The sequence below is a fragment of the Saimiri boliviensis genome, chromosome 1, assembly GCF_048565385.1.
Source record: "Saimiri boliviensis isolate mSaiBol1 chromosome 1, mSaiBol1.pri, whole genome shotgun sequence".
Classification (NCBI taxonomy): domain Eukaryota; kingdom Metazoa; phylum Chordata; class Mammalia; order Primates; family Cebidae; genus Saimiri; species Saimiri boliviensis.
The window spans coordinates 145,149,974-145,172,461 of NC_133449.1; the positions used below are offsets into that span (position 1 = coordinate 145,149,974).

At 42.5% G+C, this 22,488-nt stretch overlaps 1 protein-coding gene across 19 annotated transcripts in view; it reads left to right on the top strand.

Annotated features, from left to right (window-relative positions):
• Window positions 1–22,232, top strand: part of ZNF23 (zinc finger protein 23) — a 36,725-nt gene extending 14,493 nt beyond the window's left edge. For 4 of the 19 annotated variants that reach the window (XM_010350665.2, XM_039460991.2, XM_010350664.3 and 1 more), the window contains 4 exons: window positions 3,889–3,953; window positions 6,246–6,372; window positions 7,065–7,181; window positions 10,723–16,074. In XM_010350665.2, the coding sequence (XP_010348967.1) occupies window positions 3,921–3,953; window positions 6,246–6,372; window positions 7,065–7,181; window positions 10,723–12,515 (2,070 nt within the window). In that variant the 5' untranslated portion in view covers window positions 3,889–3,920 and the 3' untranslated portion in view covers window positions 12,516–16,074. The other 15 variants (XM_074405967.1, XM_039461006.2, XM_010350667.3 and 12 more) reach the window with 12 other exon arrangements.
• The last annotated feature ends 256 nt before the right edge of the window (window positions 22,233–22,488 follow it).

Here is a 22,488-nt window from a genome sequence, read left to right on the forward strand (position 1 = left end):
TTCCCAAATTCATTCTGTGTAGCTTCGGGGTAATGTTCCATTGTAAAAACTGTATGAAAATTTATCGATGTATTTTCAATGGACATATGGGTTGTTTTGAGTGTTTTGCTGTTAAAATAATGCTGATAATGAGTATTTTTGTACGTACCTCCTACATATGAGAGTTTCTCTAGGGTGTAAGTTTTTAAAGTTAGGCATGAATGTTGAATTATGTTAAATACCTTTGGCATCTGTTGAGATGGACAATGTGTTTATCTGTCTTTGATTTAGTAATATGAAAAATACACTAATTTGTATCCTAACATTGAGCTTGGTTTATCTTCAAGGGATAATCCTACTTACTCATGATGTATTACTTTAATGAACTACTGGAGTCTATTGATAGAATTTTTTCATTAGAATTCATAAATGAGACTGGTCTATAGTTTTTGTATCAGTATTGTGCTGGCACCACAAAAAGAATTGGGAAACTTATTTTGCTGTGCTCTGCTACAGTTTACGTCATGTTAGAATTACTCATTTCTGAAACATGTGAATGGATTTGCTCATGACACATCTGAGCTCAGTGTTTTGTGAGAGTTAGCTCTTTACTGGCTGTCTTGGTTTAATTAGGTAAAAGTAATTAGGATATGTAGAAAATCTATACAATGTTGTAACAAGAAAAAACCTGGAATCATATTTTTAAAAACCTTCCTCTAAACTGGGAGGGAGCCAGGAGACCAAAGAATGCTTTGGACAAGTCCAGCTTGGCAAGTGGATGAATTTATTAGGACTTATGTACTTACTCTTGAATGGCAGCAGGACAGCTTTAGAGCTCTGTGGTGCCCCTCGTCTCTAAGTACTTTTAAGCTAATTTTCTGGCTGTTTGCCTACTGCATTTAAACAACGAGACTTTTCTTGGTAGGTTCTCATACACTCTTTAGAAGGTTTGCATTCTTGCAAACACCTGCTCCTCTGCTGAGCCCTGTGGTCTTGGCTCACTGCCTGGCCGTCAAAGTTCAGGCAGCAGGTGTACACCCTTGACTGTACAACCTTGACTACCTGAGTGGGGTATCCATCACACCACATATGTAATTGGTAGAATCGGTTTATTACCTAAAAATGGAGTTATATATTCTCCCATCACAGAATAAGTTTTCTCCTTAAACACCAGATAGTATATATTTTTAAATGGATACTTGAGTCACAAAAATCCTGAAAAATGTGGAAAGTAGAAGTTAGTAGATTGGGTTGTATAGTCATCATGCAATAAAGCCAGAACTTATGAACAGAGAAGAAATTAACAAGAGCAAATTATCCTAAACAATTACTAGGTGAGAGACAAAACAGAATTGCTAACTGACTATAAAATAGTAATTAAAACGTGAAATATAAAAACCTCTGGAATGTGGCAAATAGTGTATTCTGAGGAAAATTTGTGGCCTTATAGGTTTTAATTGCCAAACAGGAAAGAATGAAAATAAATAAGTCATGCAACCTCAAGAAGGTAGGAAAAAAGCCTTTGTAGTCTTAAGTTTCCCCAAAAGCGGAACATGGAACAAAGATTTGTATGTAGGAACTTATTTGGGAATGTGATCACAGGGGCAGAGTGAAAGACAGGGGGAGTGAAACAGAGTGGGAGAGCTGATACAAGGATGCATTTATACACTTGGTCCTCAACAGGCTCTGCTTTGCAGGGTCTTTGAGGAGCCTTGGAGTCTTAAGGCTACACCGCTGGGGGACCGAAGGGGAAAACATTTATCTATTGTTTTTTGTCCCCTATTGGTCAAGGGGGTCCCACAGGTGTTAACACTCTGCATTTCAGGGCCCAGCAGGTATCCACAGGTGTCCCATATAGGATACCAGAGAAGCCCCAGGGCAGGAACCAGACATAGGTGGTGTAGGTCCTTGTGAAGATCCTGGTAGGTTGCACCTTCTCAAAACTGACTAAAGCCTCTGTAGAACTGGACTAAGGATCGAACAAGAGGATTGGAGTGGTGCTTAAACTGCCCCTTACAGAGCTGAAGGAACCAACTAAGACAGCAGAATTGGTGGATTTAAAACAAATACAGGAAAGCAGTGTTGCTCAACTGGAAAAGCTGGTTCCTTGAAAATAAAAGGAAACCACATTAAAATAAGTAAACCACTGCTCAGCCTAAGTGTATTAATCTGCCTGGGCTGCCATAACAAAATACCATAGATTGGGCGGCTTCACCAATGTATTTATCTCTCACAGTCCCCGAGACTGGAAATCCAGGATCAAGGTGCCAGCTGATTTCGGCTCCTGCCTGGGCTGTCTTCCCGGCTCATAAGACAGTAGCCCTTTCATTGCGTCCTTACATGGAGGAGACATGGAGTGAGTGGGTGCATTGGCTCTGGGTCTCTCCTTATAAAGGTACCAGCTCTGTTGGAACTAATTTAACCTTAGGACCTTTAGTTCTACCCTTAGGACCTCATTTATTCTTATTACCTCCTCACAAGCCCGTCTCTAAATACAGTCACGTTGGGGGCTAGAGCTTCAACATATGAATTTGGCAGGGACATAAATGTTTAGTCCATAATACTAACCCTGGGAAAAAGGTCTGGAAAGCACATATGTTCAAAAGAACAAGTGGGAAAAGCAAACTAGCTCCAGATATGTAGGAAGTGGAAAGAATCATGAACCAGTGTTTTCTGCAGCTCTATACTAGTAAAGTTGAAATCCTGGAAGAAATGGATGATATTTTAGGAAAACGTAATTTCAAGACTGACTGTAGGAGCAGTAAAAGTCAGAAAATCACCAGTCCGCATGTTTTTGAATATAATAAACAAGAGGCGCTGCGTCGTGGGACTCTGGCTGCCACAGTGATCTCCTCTCTCAGGAGCTGAGGCAGAAGTCTAGGCCTTGGCTCATTCACTATCAGAAGACTGGAAAGAATGGGAGACAGCCTGGTCCCTAACTTCCAGCTCAGCTTTCTAAGGACAGCTTGGGCTATGTAGGAGACTGTCTTCTGAAGACCTCTCTAGAGGTGTTAGGATTCTTGAGGACATTCAGAGCTTTGAAGAAATGAGGCAGGATTCTGGGGAGCAGCTGTGCTCTTCTCTGGGTGCTGCCTTCCTAGGGCCTGACTCCCCAGGCCTGTGTACTGGGGCTGCGCCCAGCCAGCCCAGCTTCTCTTGTTGTGATACTGAGGATGATGCTTGTTTTGAGAAAGAGAAATAAGTTAAAGATCTTGGTACTGTCCTATGTCTTGAACTGAATTGTTGATACATCACTGTCTGCTTTCTTTTTTAGGTTCTGCATACATTTTCTTTTATTTTTATTTTTTATTTTTTTGAGACAGGGTCTCACTGTCATCACCCAGGCTGGAATACAGTGGTGTGATCTTGGCTCACTGCAGCCTTGACCTCCCTGGCTCAGGTGATCCTCCCACCTCAGCCTCCTGAGTAGCTGGGACCACGGGCACGTGGCACCACCCATGGCTAATTTTTGTATTTTTGGTAGAGACAGGGTTTTGCCTTGTGCCCAGGCTTGTCTTGAACCCCTGGGCTCAAGTGATCCACCTGCCTTGGCCTCTCAAAGTGTTGGGATTATAGACATGAGCCACAGTGCCTGGCAGGTTTTATATACATTCTTCTTTTTTATTTTTATTTTTGTTTGTTTATTTTTACATTTTATATATACACTCTTCTGTTTGTGTGATATGTGACAGAATTATAAAGTCCTAGGGTTCCTGGCAGTGAATTTCAGTGTCATAGCCTGAAGTCCTAGGCATTGAGCCAGTGAACAGATCATTCCTTCCTTGGGCAGCTCCTGTTCACACTCCCATTTGGCTGTAAGCTGCCTATCTTGCATTTTCTGTGAGGGGCTATGTTGCTCTTTTGGGGGTGGCTTGCCTCATACTTGTCCCTCTTTTTATTTCTCTTTAGCTCCAGCCCTTCTCTGAGAGGGAGACGGGCGGATGGCAGCCATGCACCTGACAGCCTGGCCCCAGGTGAGCTGTGGGTCCTTCAGCTTTTCCTCTGGGAAGTGTCAGATTGAAAAAAATTGAGAAGGAGAGCTGGTGAGCCTTGGGATGATGGCTGCTTCCACCTGAACTGGAATTTGTGGGAAAGAGGTGGTGTGAAGGGAGGGCAGCAGAAACCCAGATAGTAGCAAGTGGAGGCAGTGGGAGAGTGAGTGGGAGAGCAGGAGGGTGGTGGTCTGCACACTGAGGGTCTCTGCTCCTCTGTCCAAGAGCACCCCCAGCATAGGGCTCTGGGTGAATGGGGACATGGAAGCCGCCTGCGTGGGATGCTCTGTGCAGGGTTATGCATGGAGGACAGTCTGTAGAGGATTGGGCTATCTGTGGCGGGGATGTAGGGAAGATGAATAGCAAGACCAGATCAGAGAACGATGGCTGTGCCTCTAATTCAGGAGAAAGGGAAGGTCCCAGGGAGTGGAGTCAAGGGAGAAGGAAGACAGGGAGTCCCACGGGACGGAATGTCTCATTGTTCTTGTGAAGCTTTCAAGGCTTAGTGTGCAGACTTAGGTCTCTGAGAAGAGCTTTCCCCCTTCTCCAGAAAAATGAACCTGCACACCAAACTTTCCATACAACTTTCAGGGACTTCATGGATCCCCTGAAGCTCATCCATGGACTTCCATGGACTACAGGTTGGAACAATATAGCCACAGTCACACCAGTTGTAGTGTTGGAGGCTTACTATGCTGCAGGTCCCATGCTCAGCTCTTTGTATGGTCTTTCCGTCCTGACTGCTGCCCTACGTGATAAGTGCTGTGTTGTCTACTTTCTACCAAATAACTCTGTGATCTGGGGCAAGTAGAATAACTTTCCCAGGATCACAGAGTTACTGTGTGATTCGGAACTGCTCAGCCATAAGACAGCTGTGGAACTGCTGATGTTAACTTGGTCAGATTTGTGATGTGTATGGAATAATTTTTAAGGAAGATTCAAAAGCAAGATGATCACTTCACAAAGAAGAATCCCAGCTGAGTCCCAGCTACTCAGGAGGCTGAGGCAGGAGAATTGCTTGAGCCTGGGAGGCAGAGGATGCAGTGAGCTGAGGTCATGCCATTGCCCTCTAGCCTGGGTGACAGAATGAGACTCCATCTCAAAAAAAAAAAAAAAAAAAAATCTTTCGGACACAGAGAGTCAAAGCATTAATGGTGATAAGGAAGACAGCAAGTCAAGAACAATCCCCAGATTTCTGGCCGAGGTTTCTTGTGCGGGTGATTCTGGCCCCAGCTGAGGCGTAAGTTTAGAAGGAAGTGCCAACATGCTGGGGTGGTGGTGGCGGCACACAGTGAAGACATTACATTTGTGCAGAGAAGTTACTTGTCACACAAAGCAGTCTCAGAAACACCAAGAGTTTGACTGGAATTGCTGATGTGTGGAGGTCAGTAGGCTCACAAAGACACCTCCTGGCAGAGAGAGTTTGAGCGGCAGATCCCTATCAGTAGCCCCCATGGCTGTTAGAGCAGGCTGAGGTGAGCAGAGGGTGAGCCTGGCAGAGGCCGCAGCTGCCCAGGAGGGGTGGTTGGGCTGGGGAGTGACACGCAGCATCCCTAAGTGGTGGAGCTTGTGCCAACCACACAGCTTACTGATGGAAAGGGGAGAGTAGCTGGCCAGTGGGAAGGCCAGTCTCCGTGCTTTCCCAAATGTTCCTGGAGAAACAGTTAAGTTTTTGGAGAATTGTAAAACTTGAGACTTGAATGGGAGAGGGTAAGGAAATTTCTGGCTTTCCAGGAGACCCCGCATCCTGGGCAGCATGAAGCAGCCTTTGCTGGAGGTGCTCAAGCAGAGGCTGCACAGCCCCTTGGTTGTGGGGTCTATGAGGGGAATCAGGTGGGGCTGGGTGAGACAGAAGCCATGGCTGATCTTTAGGGGTGGCTTGAGGTGTGAGGATGAGGATGATGGGGGGAGCAGAACAGGGCTGTGTTTAGGTTCAGGGGAGCCAAGACCTCAGGGGAGTGGTGTGGGAACGGCTGGTGGGTTGGCTGCGAGCTTGCCGGGAGGGAGCAGCCTGTCTAAAAGAGTGGAGTTGGCTTTAGGCACTTGCTTATGGAAAATGTTTCTCTGTCAGCCTGTCTTATGTTATCTCTTTGTGTAAAAAATGGCACCCTGTAGTTTACTTTCTTGATGTTTTTTTCTGAGATCTTTCCCTTGTTAATATTAATTTTGTGCTCTCACAAGCACCCTCCCCAAGCCCTTATACTGCCCTCTGCCCCTCACTTAGGGCCTGAGCCATGGAATTGGCCCTAGGGCAGCAGGAACCTGTTGTTTCAGAAGTCGGTGACCTTTGAGGACGTGGCTGTGTACTTCACCCAGGCGGAATGGGATGGCCTGTCCCCTGCACAGAGGACCCTGTACAGGGATGTGATGCTGGAGAATTATGGGAATGTGGCCTCCCTGGGTAAGACCTCTCTCCCCTGGGAACCTGGACTCTGCCAGTTGGGGTTCCTGGCTTGCTTCTCCCTTACAGGTTACTGGTGGGATCTCTGATAATCCTTTACTGAATGGGAACCCCAGAGCTGTTCCTAACCTCCTAGACTTAAGGGTTGCTGGCAGGGGCAAACGCCAAGCCTTTTGTAGGCCTATATAGGACTTCACTTGGAATTGGTATACACTCTTGATCCAACCCATGGTAGCTACTATGTTTTGGAAACACTGGAATCCAGTGACTTCCTGTTCCACGGTGGCATCTTCAGGTCCCCTCTTATCTTACCTATCTTGAGACTTTTCAAGGATCTCAGTGTACTCTGGATATTTCAGGCCAAGGTCAAAAAGTGGTATCCCTTTGGGAAGAATTTCCCTGCTTGCCCTGCATGCGGTCTCCCAGGCCTACAGTCTGGGCCCTTCCCAGGCTCTCCCACACCTTCCCAAGCCTTAACCCTCAACCCCTACACTTGCCTCCCAAAGTCCTTGGAAGTATCCAAGGTCTCTAGTCCTTCCTAAGCCCCACATACTTTCCCATAGTCCTTAGGCTTGGGACCTCCTGGGGCTCTTACCTTCCCTCCCATTGCTGAGACAATCTGAGAAGAGACTTAGGAATTTATCCGTGGGAGATTATTCATCTGTCTCTCCTGTTTACCTCTCCCAAACCAGGATTTCCACTTCTCAAACCTGCTGTGATCTCACAGCTGGAGGGAGGAGGTGAGCTGGGGGGCCCATCTCCACTGGCTGCAGGAACAGGCCTCCGTGGCCTCTGGACTGGTAAGGGAGGTACATATTTCCCATTCTGTTGGAGTTTAGCACTTCAGGCAGAAAGCCAACTTTAGTAACGTATAAACATACTATGTTTATTGGCCAGTCATACAGAGTAAAGTTTGAGTGAATTTTGGTAATTCATAGAGATAGGTAGTCCTTTTTGTCTGTTGTCAAAGTTTGTTATGTCTAATTGCAAGAATACATCTTTTTTCAAATCCTTTATTCCGACTCTTTTCAATCCTAATTTTGCAATCCTGCCTTTCTCAGACAAAATTAATGGACTCAGCAATTTTGGGGTTCCTGTCATTTCTAAGCATTGTTCACTTAGTGTGGAGGATACAGAATTAACAGCATTTTCACACAGACCGAAGTGGTTAAAAGCACAGTCTTAGAGGAGACTTTTCTGAGATCCATTCCCAACTGTGCTGCTTCCTAGTTTGTGTGACTTTGAGTGGGTTATTTGCATGTTCTTATCTCTGAAAATGGGTTAGTAATAAAAGGAGGTAATAGTACTAGTTTTGTGGGTTGAGGATTAAATGAGATAACACATATCAAGTGCCTAGCTTATAGTGCGTGCTCAGTTTAATATTTTTACTTTGGTGCGGGGGAAGACAGCTGTACATGGGGAAAGTAATGTGGAAGGGAGGAAGTGTTCTTGATTTGTGCTTCTTAAGTGTGAGTGTGTAAATGAATTCTGAGATCTTACAGATATACAGTAAGTGTGGAGCAGGGCCAGGAGTCTGCACTTCTGTGACGTTCCCTGGTGAGGTGGCGATGCCAGTACTTCTAGTTACTAGACCACACTTGAAGGAGCAGGGCTCTAATTGGTGCCAGCAGAGTAGCTGCCAGATGACTTCTCATCCCCCTGAGGCCCCCTATTATTTCTTACATTTAGGTTCTGTGAGATTCTCTTGCATTTTTTCAGTGAGTCTTCATTTTTCTTAGATGGTTTCCATGGGTTTTTATTCCTTTTGATCATTCTATCATATGATACATGACCAAGGAAGGCATGTTTTGGAAATGGGGAGTTTGCCACATAATGTGTTTGACAAATACAGGGAATGAAGTGATATTGCAAGGTCCTTAATCGAAGGAGCCTGGATTTCATTCTGTAGGCAGCTGACTCTCCTGAAGTCTTTGACCTTTCCAGGCACCCATCATGCTCCTAGCTGGGGATAGAAACATTGTAGTTAATGTGTGTAGGTTAATTGGGATGAGGAATCAAACAGGCTCTAGGCAGGCAGAAGGGCTTGAGGCCCAGGGCAGCAGTGTTGACTTTCTTTTTAAAAATGTTCAGAAGCCCACCCAATGATATCTGTTGTTTCCTTTGCTGCAACTGTGTCAAATGGCCATCCTCACTGTAAGAGAGGAAAATGTAGTTTTGTGACTTCAGAGTAATAGAGGATGTGCTCGTAAGGAAAAAAGGGAAGATGGATACTGACATCTGCCACCCAGTAGGATGTGGGAAATAGAAAGTAACCAGTATAGAAAAATTGGCAAACAGTATAAGTGACTGGTCCACATAAGTACAGATGTGAAATCAATGTGAAAAATATCCACCCTCAGTAGAAACCAGTGAAATACAAATTAAAACAAGGAGAGATATTTTACCTATCATATTGAGAATAATTAAATTATATTCAGTGTTGGTGAGAGTACAGCAAAACAGGAATAGATTCCAGAGATCATGACTAGACATGTGATAGTATAGATGTCTTAGTCAGTTTGGGCTACAGTAACAGACTGCCATAGAGTGGATGGCTTATAAACAATAGAAATTTATTTCATACAGTTCTAGAGGCTGAGAAGTCCAAGATCAGGATCCAGGCAGGTTCTGTCTGGCAAGGGCCTGCTTCCTGGCTAATAGACAGCCATCTTTTCACAGTATCCTCACATGGTAGAAAGGAAGGGAGCTCTCTGGGGTCTTTTTTAAGGGCATTAATCCCATTCATGAGGGTTCTCCCATAGCCCTACCTCCTAAAACAATCACATCAGGGGTTAGAATTTCAGAATATGAATTTGTGGGGAGGACACATTCAGCCTATAGCAAAGGATGAGTATTATTTCTTTTAGTTGAGAAAAGATCAATATTATTTTTAAAATGCTTGCTGGGGAATCCAGGCCATTGGAGGGGTTTATTGAGGGCAATTATGAAATATTGGGGAGGGGGCATATTACATATGGTAGAGGAATAATGAAAGGTGAAACAACGTGAGGCAACATTTTGGGGCTAAGCTTTTGAGAAATTTGGGGACAAATGCAGAGACCAGTAGTTCTAGTTCTAAAGACTACTGGGATTGTAGAAAGACTTTTAGGGAATGATCAAGTTTAGGTTTGGAGGAAGAAGTGAAGGAAAAGGCGAGATGAATGCAGCAGTATTTGGAGGGGAATGGGAAGAGATAAGATGAAGTGGGCCTTAAATAGAGCCTGTGTAAAGTAGAAATGAAGTCAAAGGAGGAATTTTGGAAGGTCCACAGTTTCCTTCCTTAGAATGGAAGGAAACAAAATTATTTCTATTTTGCTTCCTGATGCTGCTGACTCTTGTCATCCCCCAAGTTGCCACATCCTGTTGGATCCTGTGCCTTTCCCTTCTTCAGCATTTTCCATTTTTTTTTTTTTAGTAAGGAACTCAGTGCTGTAGGAACAACTAAGAGGAAACTGCAGGGTATAGAAAAGCATGGTATGGTGAAAAGAATGCTGATCTGGTGGACAAGACCTAGAGTTTTATTCCACTGCTGTTCCTTTTTTTTTTGAGGCAAGAGTCTCACTCTGTCTCCCAGGTTGGAGTGCAGTGGCATGAACTTGGCTCACTGCAACCTCTGCCTCCTGGGTTCAAACAATTCTCCTGCCTCAGCCTTCCAAGTAGCTGGAACTATAGGCACATGTCACCATACCTGGCTAATTTTTTTTGTATTTTAGTAGAGACGGAGTTTCACTTTGTTGCCCAGGCTAGTTGTGAACTCCTGAGCTCAGGTAATCCACCTGGATTGGTCTCCCAAAGTGCTGGGATTATAGGTGTGAGCCATGGCGCCCGGCCATCACTTTTCACCTTCATGTGATTGGTTATGTTCTCTACAGTGGCATTGCATTAGGCACAGTTGAGACTGGTGATTTTTTTTTATCATTACTTTATAATATTGACACATACTCAGAACAGTACAGAAAATATATAAAGGGGAAGCAAGTCCACCAAACTTCCTGTGCCAATTTGTTTAGTTTCTTGTGGATTCTTCTAGAAGCTTTCTAGATATGTACAAATATATATATATATATATCTGCCTTTTATATCTTTATACAGATGGAAATCTATATACTGTTTTTCAACTTGTTTTTCCATTTGATTGTATCTTGGATGTCTTTTTCTGTCAGCATGTATGGATTTATTGTATTCTTTTACTAGCTACGTATTACTTACCCCACCTTATAGAGAAACCCAAGGTTCTTTGAACTAGTCCGATGATTTTTAGGGAGCCCCCTGATTATTATGATCTTTTATAGCACAGTTCTCTTCTAACATGGTTCTTGCATGACACTTTATGTTTTCTGTTTTTTATAGTAGATACTCAGACTGACAGTGATTTCACAGAGGAAATGTATGACGGGAAAGAGGATGTATCATTTGAACTTCAAAGGGACTTTTCCCAGGAAACAGGCTTTTTAGAAACCTCTCTTCTAGAGAAACAACAGGAAGTCTGCTCTGCAGGAAATATAAAGAAGGAAAAAAGCAACACCATTGATGGAACAGTGACAGATGAGACAAGCCCCATGGAGGAGTGTTTTTTTAGTCAAAGTCCAAACTCATATCTGTCTCATATAATCACTGTAGAGCAGCCCTCTGGGTGTACAGGCCTGGGGAAAGCCATCAGCTTTGATATAAAACTCGTTAAGCATGAAATAATTAATTCTGAGGAAAGGGCTTTCAAATGTGAAGAATTAGTGGAGCCCTTTAGGTGTGACTCTCAGCTTAGTCAACATCAAGAGAACTACACTGAGGAAAAGCCTTATCAATGTTTGGAGTGTGGCAAAGCTTTCAGCATTAATGAGAAATTAATTTGGCATCAAAGACTTCACAATGGGGAGAAACCCTTCAAATGTGTGGAGTGTGGGAAAAGCTTCAGCTATAGTTCCCATTATATCACACATCAGACAATCCACAGTGGGGAGAAGCCCTATCAGTGTAAGGTGTGTGGGAAGGCCTTCAGTGTTAATGGAAGCCTAAGTAGGCATCAGAGAATTCATACGGGAGAGAAGCCCTATCAGTGCAAGGAGTGTGGAAATGGCTTCAGCTGTAGTTCTGCATATATTACACATCAGAGAGTCCACACTGGGGAGAAACCTTACGAGTGTAATGACTGTGGGAAAGCTTTCAATGTTAATGCAAAATTAATTCAACATCAGAGAATCCACACTGGAGAGAAACCTTATGAATGTAGTGAATGTGGAAAAGGCTTCAGGTGCAGCTCCCAGCTTAGGCAGCATCAAAGCATTCACACAGGAGAGAAGCCCTATCAGTGTAAGGAGTGTGGAAAAGGGTTCAGTAATAATACAAAACTCATTCAGCATCAGAGAATCCACACAGGTGAGAAACCCTATGAATGCACTGAATGTGGAAAAGCCTTTAGTGTCAAAGGGAAGTTAATCCAACACCAGAGAATTCACACAGGTGAGAAACCCTATGAGTGTAACGAATGTGGGAAAGCCTTTAGGTGTAACTCCCAATTTCGACAGCATCTGAAAATTCACACTGGGGAGAAGCCTTATGAGTGTAATGAGTGTGGAAAGGCCTTCAGCGTTAATGGGAAACTAATGCGGCATCAGAGAATTCACACTGGGGAGAAACCTTTTGAATGTAATGAGTGTGGGAGATGCTTCACTTCTAAAAGAAACCTACTTGATCATCACCGAATCCATACTGGCGAAAAGCCTTTTCAATGTAAGGAATGTGGGAAAGCCTTTAGTATCAATGCCAAACTAACTAGGCATCAGAGGATACATACTGGGGAGAAACCTTTCAAATGTATGGAATGTGAGAAAGCGTTCAGCTGTAGTTCCAACTATATTGTGCACCAGAGAATCCATACTGGAGAGAAACCCTTTCAGTGTAAGGAGTGTGGAAAAGCCTTCCATGTTAATGCCCATTTAATTCGGCATCAGAGAAGCCACACTGGGGAGAAACCCTTCAGATGTGTGGAATGTGGCAAAGGCTTCAGCTTTAGTTCTGACTACATTATACACCAGACAGTCCACACTTGGAAGAAACCATATATGTGTAATGTGTGTGGGAAAGCATTCAGGTTTAGCTTCCAGCTCAGTCAGCATCAGAGTGTCCATAGTGAAGGAAAATCCTAATAATGAGAAAGATGTAGAAAACTCTCAAGGTTAATGCCAAAATGGATCGAGTATCATCAGATTCATCCATTGAAAAACCCCCAAGAGGGAATCAATGTGGCAGAGTCTTCATATGGAAACAGTTTTTATTCTATTCAATTTTTAATCAGGAAAGGATGACCAGTTAAAGAGAAATATCCAAAAATAAATAGCTTTGTTTTGTACCAACAGGACTTAGAAAATATAATGAAGGAAAACATTTCATTCCCAGTAGCATCAAGAAAAGTAGATTTTCTAGAAATAAACAGTTATGGAGGACTTGTGTGGAGAAATTTAAGTCTTCACCTGAGGGCCACTTTACAAAGGAAATTTGAATAAATGGAGAGAGAGAGAAGCCTTGTTCTTGGATAGAAAAACCCGTAATAAAGATATTTACCTACCTTAATTTATTTGTTTAATTTTTGACAACAAGTATGCATTACTTTTGAAAAGATGAAAAGTAATAAAGATTTATTTAAAAAAGGAAAAAGATCTGAGTACGTGTTTTATTTTCATGCAATAGAGAAAAGCTTTCTAAATACTAGATGAAAGCCAGAAACTAGCCACAGGGTATATACTGATAGATTGACTACTAGAAACTAAATATTTCTGTATGTTTTTGTTTTTAAGTTTAAAAGACAAAGCACAAAACGTGGAAATACTTTTGTAAAATTTGTGATATAAAAGTGTAGTACTTGGGCATGGTGGCACAGACCTTTAATCTCAGTGCTTTGGGAGGCTGAGACAGGAAGATTGCTTAAGGCCCTGAGTTCCAGACCTGTATGGACAACATAGCAAGACCCCATCACTACAAAAAATTAAAAAATTAGCCAAGCATGGTGGTGTGTACCTGCAGCCCTAGCAACCTGGGTGGCAGTGAGACCCTGTCTCTTAAAACATTAATATCTAAAGGTAAGTAATTTTGACACACTAACAGGTAGCTTTTAAACAGATTAAAAAAAAAAAAGTAGGAAGAGATATTTAGTCTCAGTAGTACTCTAAGTAGTACTCTAAGGAGTTAAAATTAGTAAGCTTTTTGCATATCACATTGTTAAATATGTGTACATGGGATATTATTCAGCTGTTGAAAATCGCATTTACTGTAGATTCCCTTCATATAAGTATAAAATGGTGTCAACATGATAGCATGTTACATGGTTCCTATTTTGTAATAACTGAAACTCTTCCACAAACATGACTTTTCAGGTCCTGAAGGAAGGTGGCTGCCTTGGATTCCTGGTCTCATTGGTGCTTTTCAAGGTCTCTGATGAAAATCCTGGAAGCTGCAAGATACTTTTTAGAAGGGAATCTCTCACCACTTTAAAAAATTGTAAGCAATACAATTTTTGTATTGAACAAGCAAACTAAGTTTCAGGAAGCTGAAGAAGAGCAGGCCCAATAGTAAGTAGTAAGAAAGGGACCAGAAAACACAGGCAAGACAAGGGCATGATAACTTCTGCCCTCTCCCAAGTGCCACACACCTCTTTACCATGCCCACCTATGAGCTCTGTAAGGCAAATGCTGTCTCTGGCCCTAGGCTCCTTAGAACAGAAGTTAGTCTTCATTTAGTTTAGAATGAACCACTGGAGGTTTTCTGAATTTGGTACAGTTATTTAAGATACTTGGACTGGGAGCATCACTGTTCCTTTAGATTCTCATGTTCCAGGCAAAAAGCAATTGCTAGTAAATGAGACTTAAACATCACCAGCCAACTCCAAATCCTCATAAGCATCCATGCAGGCCCAGAGATACTCAAATGTCCTCAGAGTCAGATGAATGAGGCTGCTCAGAGTGACAACAAGGAGTAGGGAGGATGGAGAATTGAAGAGTGCATGCCCTACCTAAAGAAGGCAGCCTCAGCTGTAGCAAATCTGGATAGGCAGGAAAGCAGTTCCAGTAATGCCAAACATTCTGAGTCTTCAAAAAGTTAGAAATCAGATTTTTAAAAATCTGAAGTTTCGGTCTGTCTCTTTTTTTGCATGTTAAGGATTTATTGTCCCTGAATTCTTGAACAGTTTTAGCTAAAGTCCCTGAATCCTTGAACAATTTCAACATTTCTAGGTGATTTCTTCAATAAATCATACAGCAGAATCTATTTGTGGACATCAGGACAGTATAACTGAGTATAGAGAAAATAGGGTTATCACAGATTGTATCTGTATCATCACCTGTTATTGGTAGTGAAGAAAAACTGCTTTTCACAAGACCTTTGATACTGAATGTGTTGGTTTTTCACACGATTCTCCAGTTCTCTGCAGACATCAACTCAGTGTCCTACAGTTTTCATGGATACTTCCAGAATTAGTGAAGACCCAACAGGGTAAGGGCTCAGTTCCACATGACTGCCCCACACTTCAGACACCAGTCATAAGTAGAGGGTCCCTGGGTTAACCATGCTTCTTTGTGACATGGCTACAAACTGGGGGTTCCCATGACCCCCCTCTTCCAGCTCAGTAATTTGCTAAAATGGCACAGAACTGAGGGAAACACGTTACTATTACCTATTTGTTGTCAAAGATACAAATGAACGGCCAGATGAAGTACTTGGGGTGAGGACTGGAGGTCCCAAGCACAGGAGCTTTTGTTCCCATGGAATTGGGGTGCACTACTCTCCCAGCACAGGATGTGTTGGCCAATCCAGAAGCATTCTGAGCCCCATTATTTACGGTTTTGATGGAGGTTCCATTACATACCCATCATTGACTAAGTAACTGGCCATTAGTGAATAACTCATTTTTAAGCTCGTCTCTGCAGATGTTAGGGTATGGGGCTGAAAATTCCAACCCTCTAAGCACATGGTTGGTTCCTCTGGCAACTAGCCTCCTTCCTGAAGCTATCTAGGGGCCCACCAAGAGTCTCATTAACATAAACCCAGGTGTGACTAAAAGGTGCTTATGAATAAAAGAAGACAATGTTTGGGATATTGCAAGAGTTTTACAAGTTTCAGGAACTTGGGACAAAGACTAAATATATTTTTTTATGCCACAAGCAGAAATCCATTTATTATGGTTCACATAATTTTTTTTTAATTATAACAATAAAATTATAATATAACAATAACAATTTTTTTTAAACGTACTTGCTGTGATTTTGTACAAGGTATTAGCTAAGATAAAATGAAAGCCTGGCAACATTTAAGCAATCAAAAACCATGAACATAGACGTAAAGATTGAAAGATGCAAACAGTATCAACATTTTTTCCCCCATGCAGTTGCATTTTTTTCTGAAATGTCGTTCAAAAATTTTGGTAAAATACACGTCACATAAGATTTGCCATTTTGACCATTTTAAAGAGTATAGCCAGGCTTGGTGGCCCACACCTGTAATCCCAGCACTTTGGGAGGCTGAGGTGGGAGGACAGCTTGAGGCCAGCAGTTCAAAACCAGCCTGGGCAACATAGCAAGACCCTGTCTCTAATTAAAAAAAAAATTTAAAGTAAACTGTACAATCCAGTGACATTCAGTACATTCACCATGTTGTGCAACCATCAGTACTATCTAGTTCCAGAACTTTTTAATCACCCCAAAAGGAAATCTCATACTCATATAGCAGTCTCTCTATGTCCCTCTTCTCCCAGTCCCTGATAGTCACAAACTTTCCTGTCTTTATAGACTTTCATTCTGTATATTTCATGTTAATGAATGATTCAGTGTGTTACTTTTTGTGACTGGCTTCTGAGCTTAATGTTTTCTACATTCCTCCATTTTTTAAGATGTATCAGGAATCCATTCTCTTTTTTTTATTTTTTAAGAGTCGGCCGGGCGCAGTGGCTCAAGCCTGTAATCCCAGCACTTTGGAAGGCCGAGGTGGGTGGATCACAAGGTCGAGAGATCAAGACCATCCTGGTCAACATGGTGAAACCCCGTCTCTACTAAAAATACAAAAAACTAGCTGGGCGTGGTGGTGCGTGCCTGTAATACCAGCTACTCAGGAGGCTGAGGCAGGAGAATTGCCTGAACCCAGGAGGCGGAGGTTGCGGTGAGCCGAGATCGCGCCATTGCACTCCAGCCTGGGTAACAAGAGCGAAACTCCGTCTCAAAAAAAAAAAAAAAAAAAAAAAAGAGTCCATGACCTGCTGAATCCATTCCTTTTTATAGCTGAATGCTTTTCTATTTATGAATAGGCCTGGCTTTTTAAATGATACATCAGTTGATAGACATGTGGGTTGTTTCCATTGTTTGGCTGTTGTGTATAATGCTGTTAGAAATAATTGTGTACAGGTTTTTGACACCTGTTCTTAATTCTGGGTACACCAGAGTGGAATTGTTGGGTCATATGATAGTTCTTTAACATTCTGAGGAAGCACCAAATTGTTTTCCACAGAAATTGCAACATTTTAAATTCATGTCTACAATATATGAGGGTTCCAGTTTCTCTGCATCTTCATCAACACTTGTTATTTTCCACTTAAAATTTTTAGATTATAGCCTAGTGGGCATGAAGTAGTATCTTGTCGTTTTGATTTTCATTTTCCTAATAATGAATCATGTTGAACATCTTTTCATACATTTCCTGGCTGTTTGTATATCTTTTTTGGAGTAATGTCTAGTTAAACCTTTGCCATTTTTTCTTTGTTTGTTTTTGAGACAGAGTCTCATTGTGTCACCCAGGCTGGAGTGCAGAGGTGTGATCTTGGCTCACTGCAGCCTTTGCTTCCTGGGTTCAAGCAATTCTCGTGCCTCAGCTGGGATTACAGGTATGCACCACGATGGCCCAGCTAATTTTTGTATTTTTAGTAGAGATAGAGTTTCACCGTGTTGGCCAGGCTGGTCTTAAACTCCTGGCCTCAAGTGATAAGCCTGCCTTGGCCTCCCAAAGTGCTGGGATTATAGGCATGAGCCACTGTTCCTAGCCTCTTTGCCAGTTTTTAAATGAGACTGTTTATCTTTTGTTTGTTCAGTTGTAAGGGTTTTTATGTATTTTGGATACTTGACCTTTATCAGATATATGGTTTTCAAATATTTTCTTCAATTTTGTGGATTGTCTTTTCACTTTCTTGATAGAGCCCTTTGAGGCACAAAAAATTTTTAATTTTGATGAAGTTCAACTTACTTATTTTTAATTTGTTGTTTGTGCTTTTGTTGTCAGAGCAAGAAACCATTGCCAAATCCAAGGTCACAAAGATTAATTCTTTGTTTTTTTTTGTTTGTTTGTTTTATGGTTTTAGCTCATATTTAAGTGATCGATCATCCATTTTGAGTTTTTTTATATATAATATGAATTAAGAATTCAGCTTCATTCTTTTGCATATGGATGTTCATTTGTCCCAGTACCATTTGTTGTACAATTTTTTCTCCATTGAATGATCTTGACACGCTTTACCAAAACAAGTTGGGCCAGGTGTGGTGGTTCACACCTGTAATCCTAGCTCTTACGGAGGCAGAGGCAGGAGGATAGCTTCCTCCAAAACATTGGAATTATTTCACAGAATAATTCACGTTTCTGTGAATTATTCCATGGAAGAATTTAGATTCCTGTGAATTATTTACAGAATAATTCAGATTTCTTTTTTCCCTGTGAATTTCATTTTTCCCTGTGAATGATTCAGACTTTATTTCTTGTGTGCAGCATATTTTGTTGTTGAAAAGCATACATCTTGAATATTACAATGTGGTAACTCAAAACTGGAGTCTCTTCCCATCTTAGGGTTAGTCATTGTTACTTCTTGTGGGCTGTAGTTTGTTTAGTGACTTTCTAGACTATTTTTGTAAAGACTGTATTATTTGGCATGTGTGTTCACCGAAGTCTCTGTTTCATTTGCTTAGTAATCAGCTAGTTGTTTGATAGAGCGTTTCTTAAACTCCTGTAGAGAAAAAAAACAAACGAACAAAAAATCAACCTCCCATTCTTTGCATCTGGGCTCTGCGTTTAAGTTGAAGCATGCCTTCAACACTCAGTGTGTTCTGCCTTCACCTTCACCTTCACTTCCTACTTGCACAGAATCTGAAGGTCAGCCAGCAGTGATGGCTTAGGGCATTCTGAGATTTTTTGTGAGTATGTGACTAGCCTAGACATGCATGTGGCCTTCTACATTCCTAGGAATATGTGAAAGCTTTTCTAAGTTCCTGGTCACAAAGCTTTTCCTCCCCAGCTTTTCCTTTCAGTGTTTCAGCATTTGTATTGTTTGCCTGGTCTGAATTCTTTACCCTAGGTGGCAGCAGCTGGTTCATTTACCTTAAAATATTTTTTACCAATTCCCTCTATATGCATGCTTCTCTGCCCTTAGAGAGTTCCAAATAAAGTGAAATAAAGGTAAGTGCTTTGTGTTGGTCCTTCAGGAGCCACTTGAGGTGAAGACAGACATAATTACTTAAGAACAAGGTTTGCTCTGCTCCCACAGGCATCAGAAACCCCCACTAAGAACAAAGGTTGCCTTCTTTAAGACTGCCACTGAGCTAGGGAGGAAGGGGTCAGATAAGGGCAAATCAGGATGCTACAAAGCTCTCTCCTATCAGGCTTCAGTTGCTTTTTTATTGATTAAGAAAAAAGAATTCAGTTACTTGCTATAAATATTTGGCTGTTTTCCAGAGTTCTAATAAAGTTGATTCTGACAGTATTTTGCCAATTTTGTGTGTATGTTTCTCTTGAGGCACAGGCCCTTGGAGTTCTCTGTCATTTTTATTGCCAATGCCTATGTTTGTGATTTTTTTGAGACAGGATCTCGATCTGTTGCCCAGGCTGGAGTGCAGTGGAGTGATCATGGCTCAGTGCAGCCTCAACTTCCCAGACTCAAGCAATCCTTCTACCTCAGCCTCTCAAGTAGCTGGGACTACACCTTGCCTGGCTAATTTTTTTATTTTTATTTTTAGAGAAGGGATCTTGCTATGTTTCCTAGGCTGGTCGCAAACTCCTGGGCGCAAGCAGTCCTCCTGCTTGGACTCTTGAAGAGCTGGGATTACAGGCATGAGCCACCATACCTGGCCTGCTCTCAACATTTTTAAACATAGGCAACTCATTCAAATGAAAAAAAGAAAAAAAGGAGAGCAAACCAAGCCCTTAGGTGCAGGCTTGCAATTTATCTTTACATTGACATTTCAAATAAATGAATGTAGAATACTGAGGATGCTTACATTTGGCCTCAAAAGACTCAGAAGCTTCTGGAAGCAGCACAGCAACTCTAAATTCTCTGCCAGGAAGGAATCCTTTTCCTTCTCTTTGCTGAATGCAGTGCCCTGCAGGGAACCTGTATCTAGTTTCTCCACATCCTCTGGATCCAGAAGCTCAGCTGGCCTTTGAAGCATTCTTATTTCCGTTTACAAACTTCATCAAAGACCCTTAAGAGGTTTAAACTGAGATTATTGATTTGATACTGTATTAGCTATATATTGCAGGAAAAAAAAACCTACCCCCAAATGTAGTGGCTTAAAATAACAGTAGATATTTAGTATCTCACAGTGTCTGTGTGTCAGTAATTTCAGAGCTGCTTACCTAGGTGCTTCTGGCTCGGGGTCTCTCATGAGTTTTCAGTCATTTGAAGCCTCATCTGGGGTTTCAAAGATGTGGTGCTTGTTAAGAGGAGGCCATGGGAACCTCTCCCTGGTCTTCTTGAGTGTCCTTATGACCTGGTGGCTGTCTTCCATCAAAGTGAATGTTGAAGACAGCAAGGCAGAAGTCAGAATATCAGTCTTGGAAGCCACTTATCATTTCTGGAATATCCTACTGAGGCAGGAGAATAGGGTCTGGAGGCAGGGAACCTGAGGCCGATTCCCACTGACTTCCTAGAACTGAATCAAAGGAAAACCCCATCTCTCCACACCCAAGTAACAAAAGGATCAGAGGCTACTCCCTTTGCAATTCATGGCGACTGAAAAATGGAAAGTACCTCTGATAGGTCCCCTCCCAGAACCAATCAGACTGGTCACAGGCTGTAACCAAGTAACCAATGGGAAACTGCTAGAGGGCATTTGAACTCCAGAAAAATTCTGTAACCAGCGCTGTTGAGCCATTTACTCCAGCCTGCTCCCACTCTGTGGAGTGTACTGTCATTTCAATAAATCTGTGGTTTTGTTGCTTCATTCTTTGTTGCTTTGTTTGTGCATGTTGTCTAAGTCATTGTAGCCATTCCTATGTAGCCATTAGACATGCCATGCTTACAGGCACGTAGTATATTCTATGTCCTTGTACTTTAACCAAGGTATCTGTGCTGGATGTGCTCACAGGCATGTTCCAGCTCTCCATTACTATTACCTGTTTAGAAAAGTGGTAAGTTGTTAGCCAGTCAGGGTTTTAGTTTAGATTGTGAGGTCTGGCTCCAGCCAATGGAGATCAGACACAGCAGTAAGGACAACCCCAAATGCATAAGGAATAAATTTGTGTGTTTCCCTTTGTTCATTGTACTCTTGTGGCAAGATGGCTAGTGAGGGTACCCTTCCTGCAGTCCAGGAAGTAAAAATTGCTTTGCTGAAAGATCCTTTGTCTCAGGGCTAATTTTTCTTTATGGCACCAAGCATTTATTCCCAACAGATGCCCAATTGCCCACATCCAGCCATCTCTCTATCACTTGAGGGGTCACCTGGCACTTAGAGTTTGTCTGTGGGGCTTGGTTAAGGCATCTCCTCTGCCCCTGCCTTTCTTGCCTGCCCTCCACCTGTCCACTGCCCAGGGCCCACTGTCGGTAGAAGCTCCCCAGCCTCTGAGATGCAGCAGATAGGTAAACTAAGTTCAGGATAGGTGCTTTTTGGGCTTTTGTTAATGCAGGGGTCAAGAAATGTCCCACTTGAAGGAGCCGTGCATCATCATTGTTCTGCACCCACCCCTTCCTGGATCTGGACACCCACCCACCTCTGCCCCAGCTGAGTGTCCATTCTCTGGAAAACCACAAATGCTCCAAATTTGGACTCCTGCAGAATCGTCTCACGTTCTCCATAGTGTGCTGGATTTGGGAGGGATGTGGGGAGGCAGGAGGACGTGGGGCTGAACAGGTCATCTTCACCACCCAGCACAGAGGGCACCTCCTGGGCACGAAGACTGTCCTGGAGATGCTGTTCCTGGTTGCCTTCCTCCTGGGGCCTTCTCTTCAACCACCCATCCAGGTGAGGTCGAGAGAGGCAGCCTGAAGGTGTCCCGCAGGCATCTGTGAGCACAGGATGGGAGCACTGGGACTGAGGCAAAGGACAGGACTGTTCCCACTGAGGATTTTAAGGGGCAGTAGCAAAAGAAACACAATAATGATGCCCCCAGCACCTGGGATTCACTTGGTGAGTTACAACATTTTTGCACAATTCAAACTGTGATTGAGTCCTACATGATGGTGATAAAGACGGTGACTGATTCTGGTTTCACAGTTGTAAAAGAACAATCCTCAGAACTATTCATTAGCATTTACATCATTCCTGAGTTATATATATATGTATATATGTAACGGATGCCACTCTTGAAACCAATTCCCTGATCTTTCTGCTGATTTTCTCATATGAGAAAAAGTGATTTTAAAAATTACTCAGTTAGAAAGGAGAAGTTGAAGTAAGATTGCTGCTTTAGAAGCAAGATTGCTTAACTTTGCATGGCCGTGAAATTGTATCATTTCAGGTTATCTTCTCAATCAGACAAACGATGTGGTCCCACCCTTACGTTTGCTGTAGGTTTGCTCTAAGTTCACAGGGTGTGAAAGCCTGGGGCCCCAATCAGCGTTACTAAAAAAATTTTATCTCTGGAGAGTCCGAGGACAGCTGGGGGAGAAATGCCCAGAAAATGTCTAATAAAAGCCACACAATCATCATTTTGCCAATTTCCAAGTTTTGTGTATATATATATGTATTTTTTGGCACACAGATGAGAAACCTGAGGCCTGAAGTGTCTTCATATATCTGTGCCCCCATTTGATCACCTGTAAAATGGGGTAATAGAGAACCTGCTTCCCAGATATGGTTGTGAGGCCTGAATTACTTGCTGCCCGTAAAGGCTCAGCCAGAGCCTGGCCCAGAGGTGGTGAAGGGGGTAGTGGTTTGAGTGTGT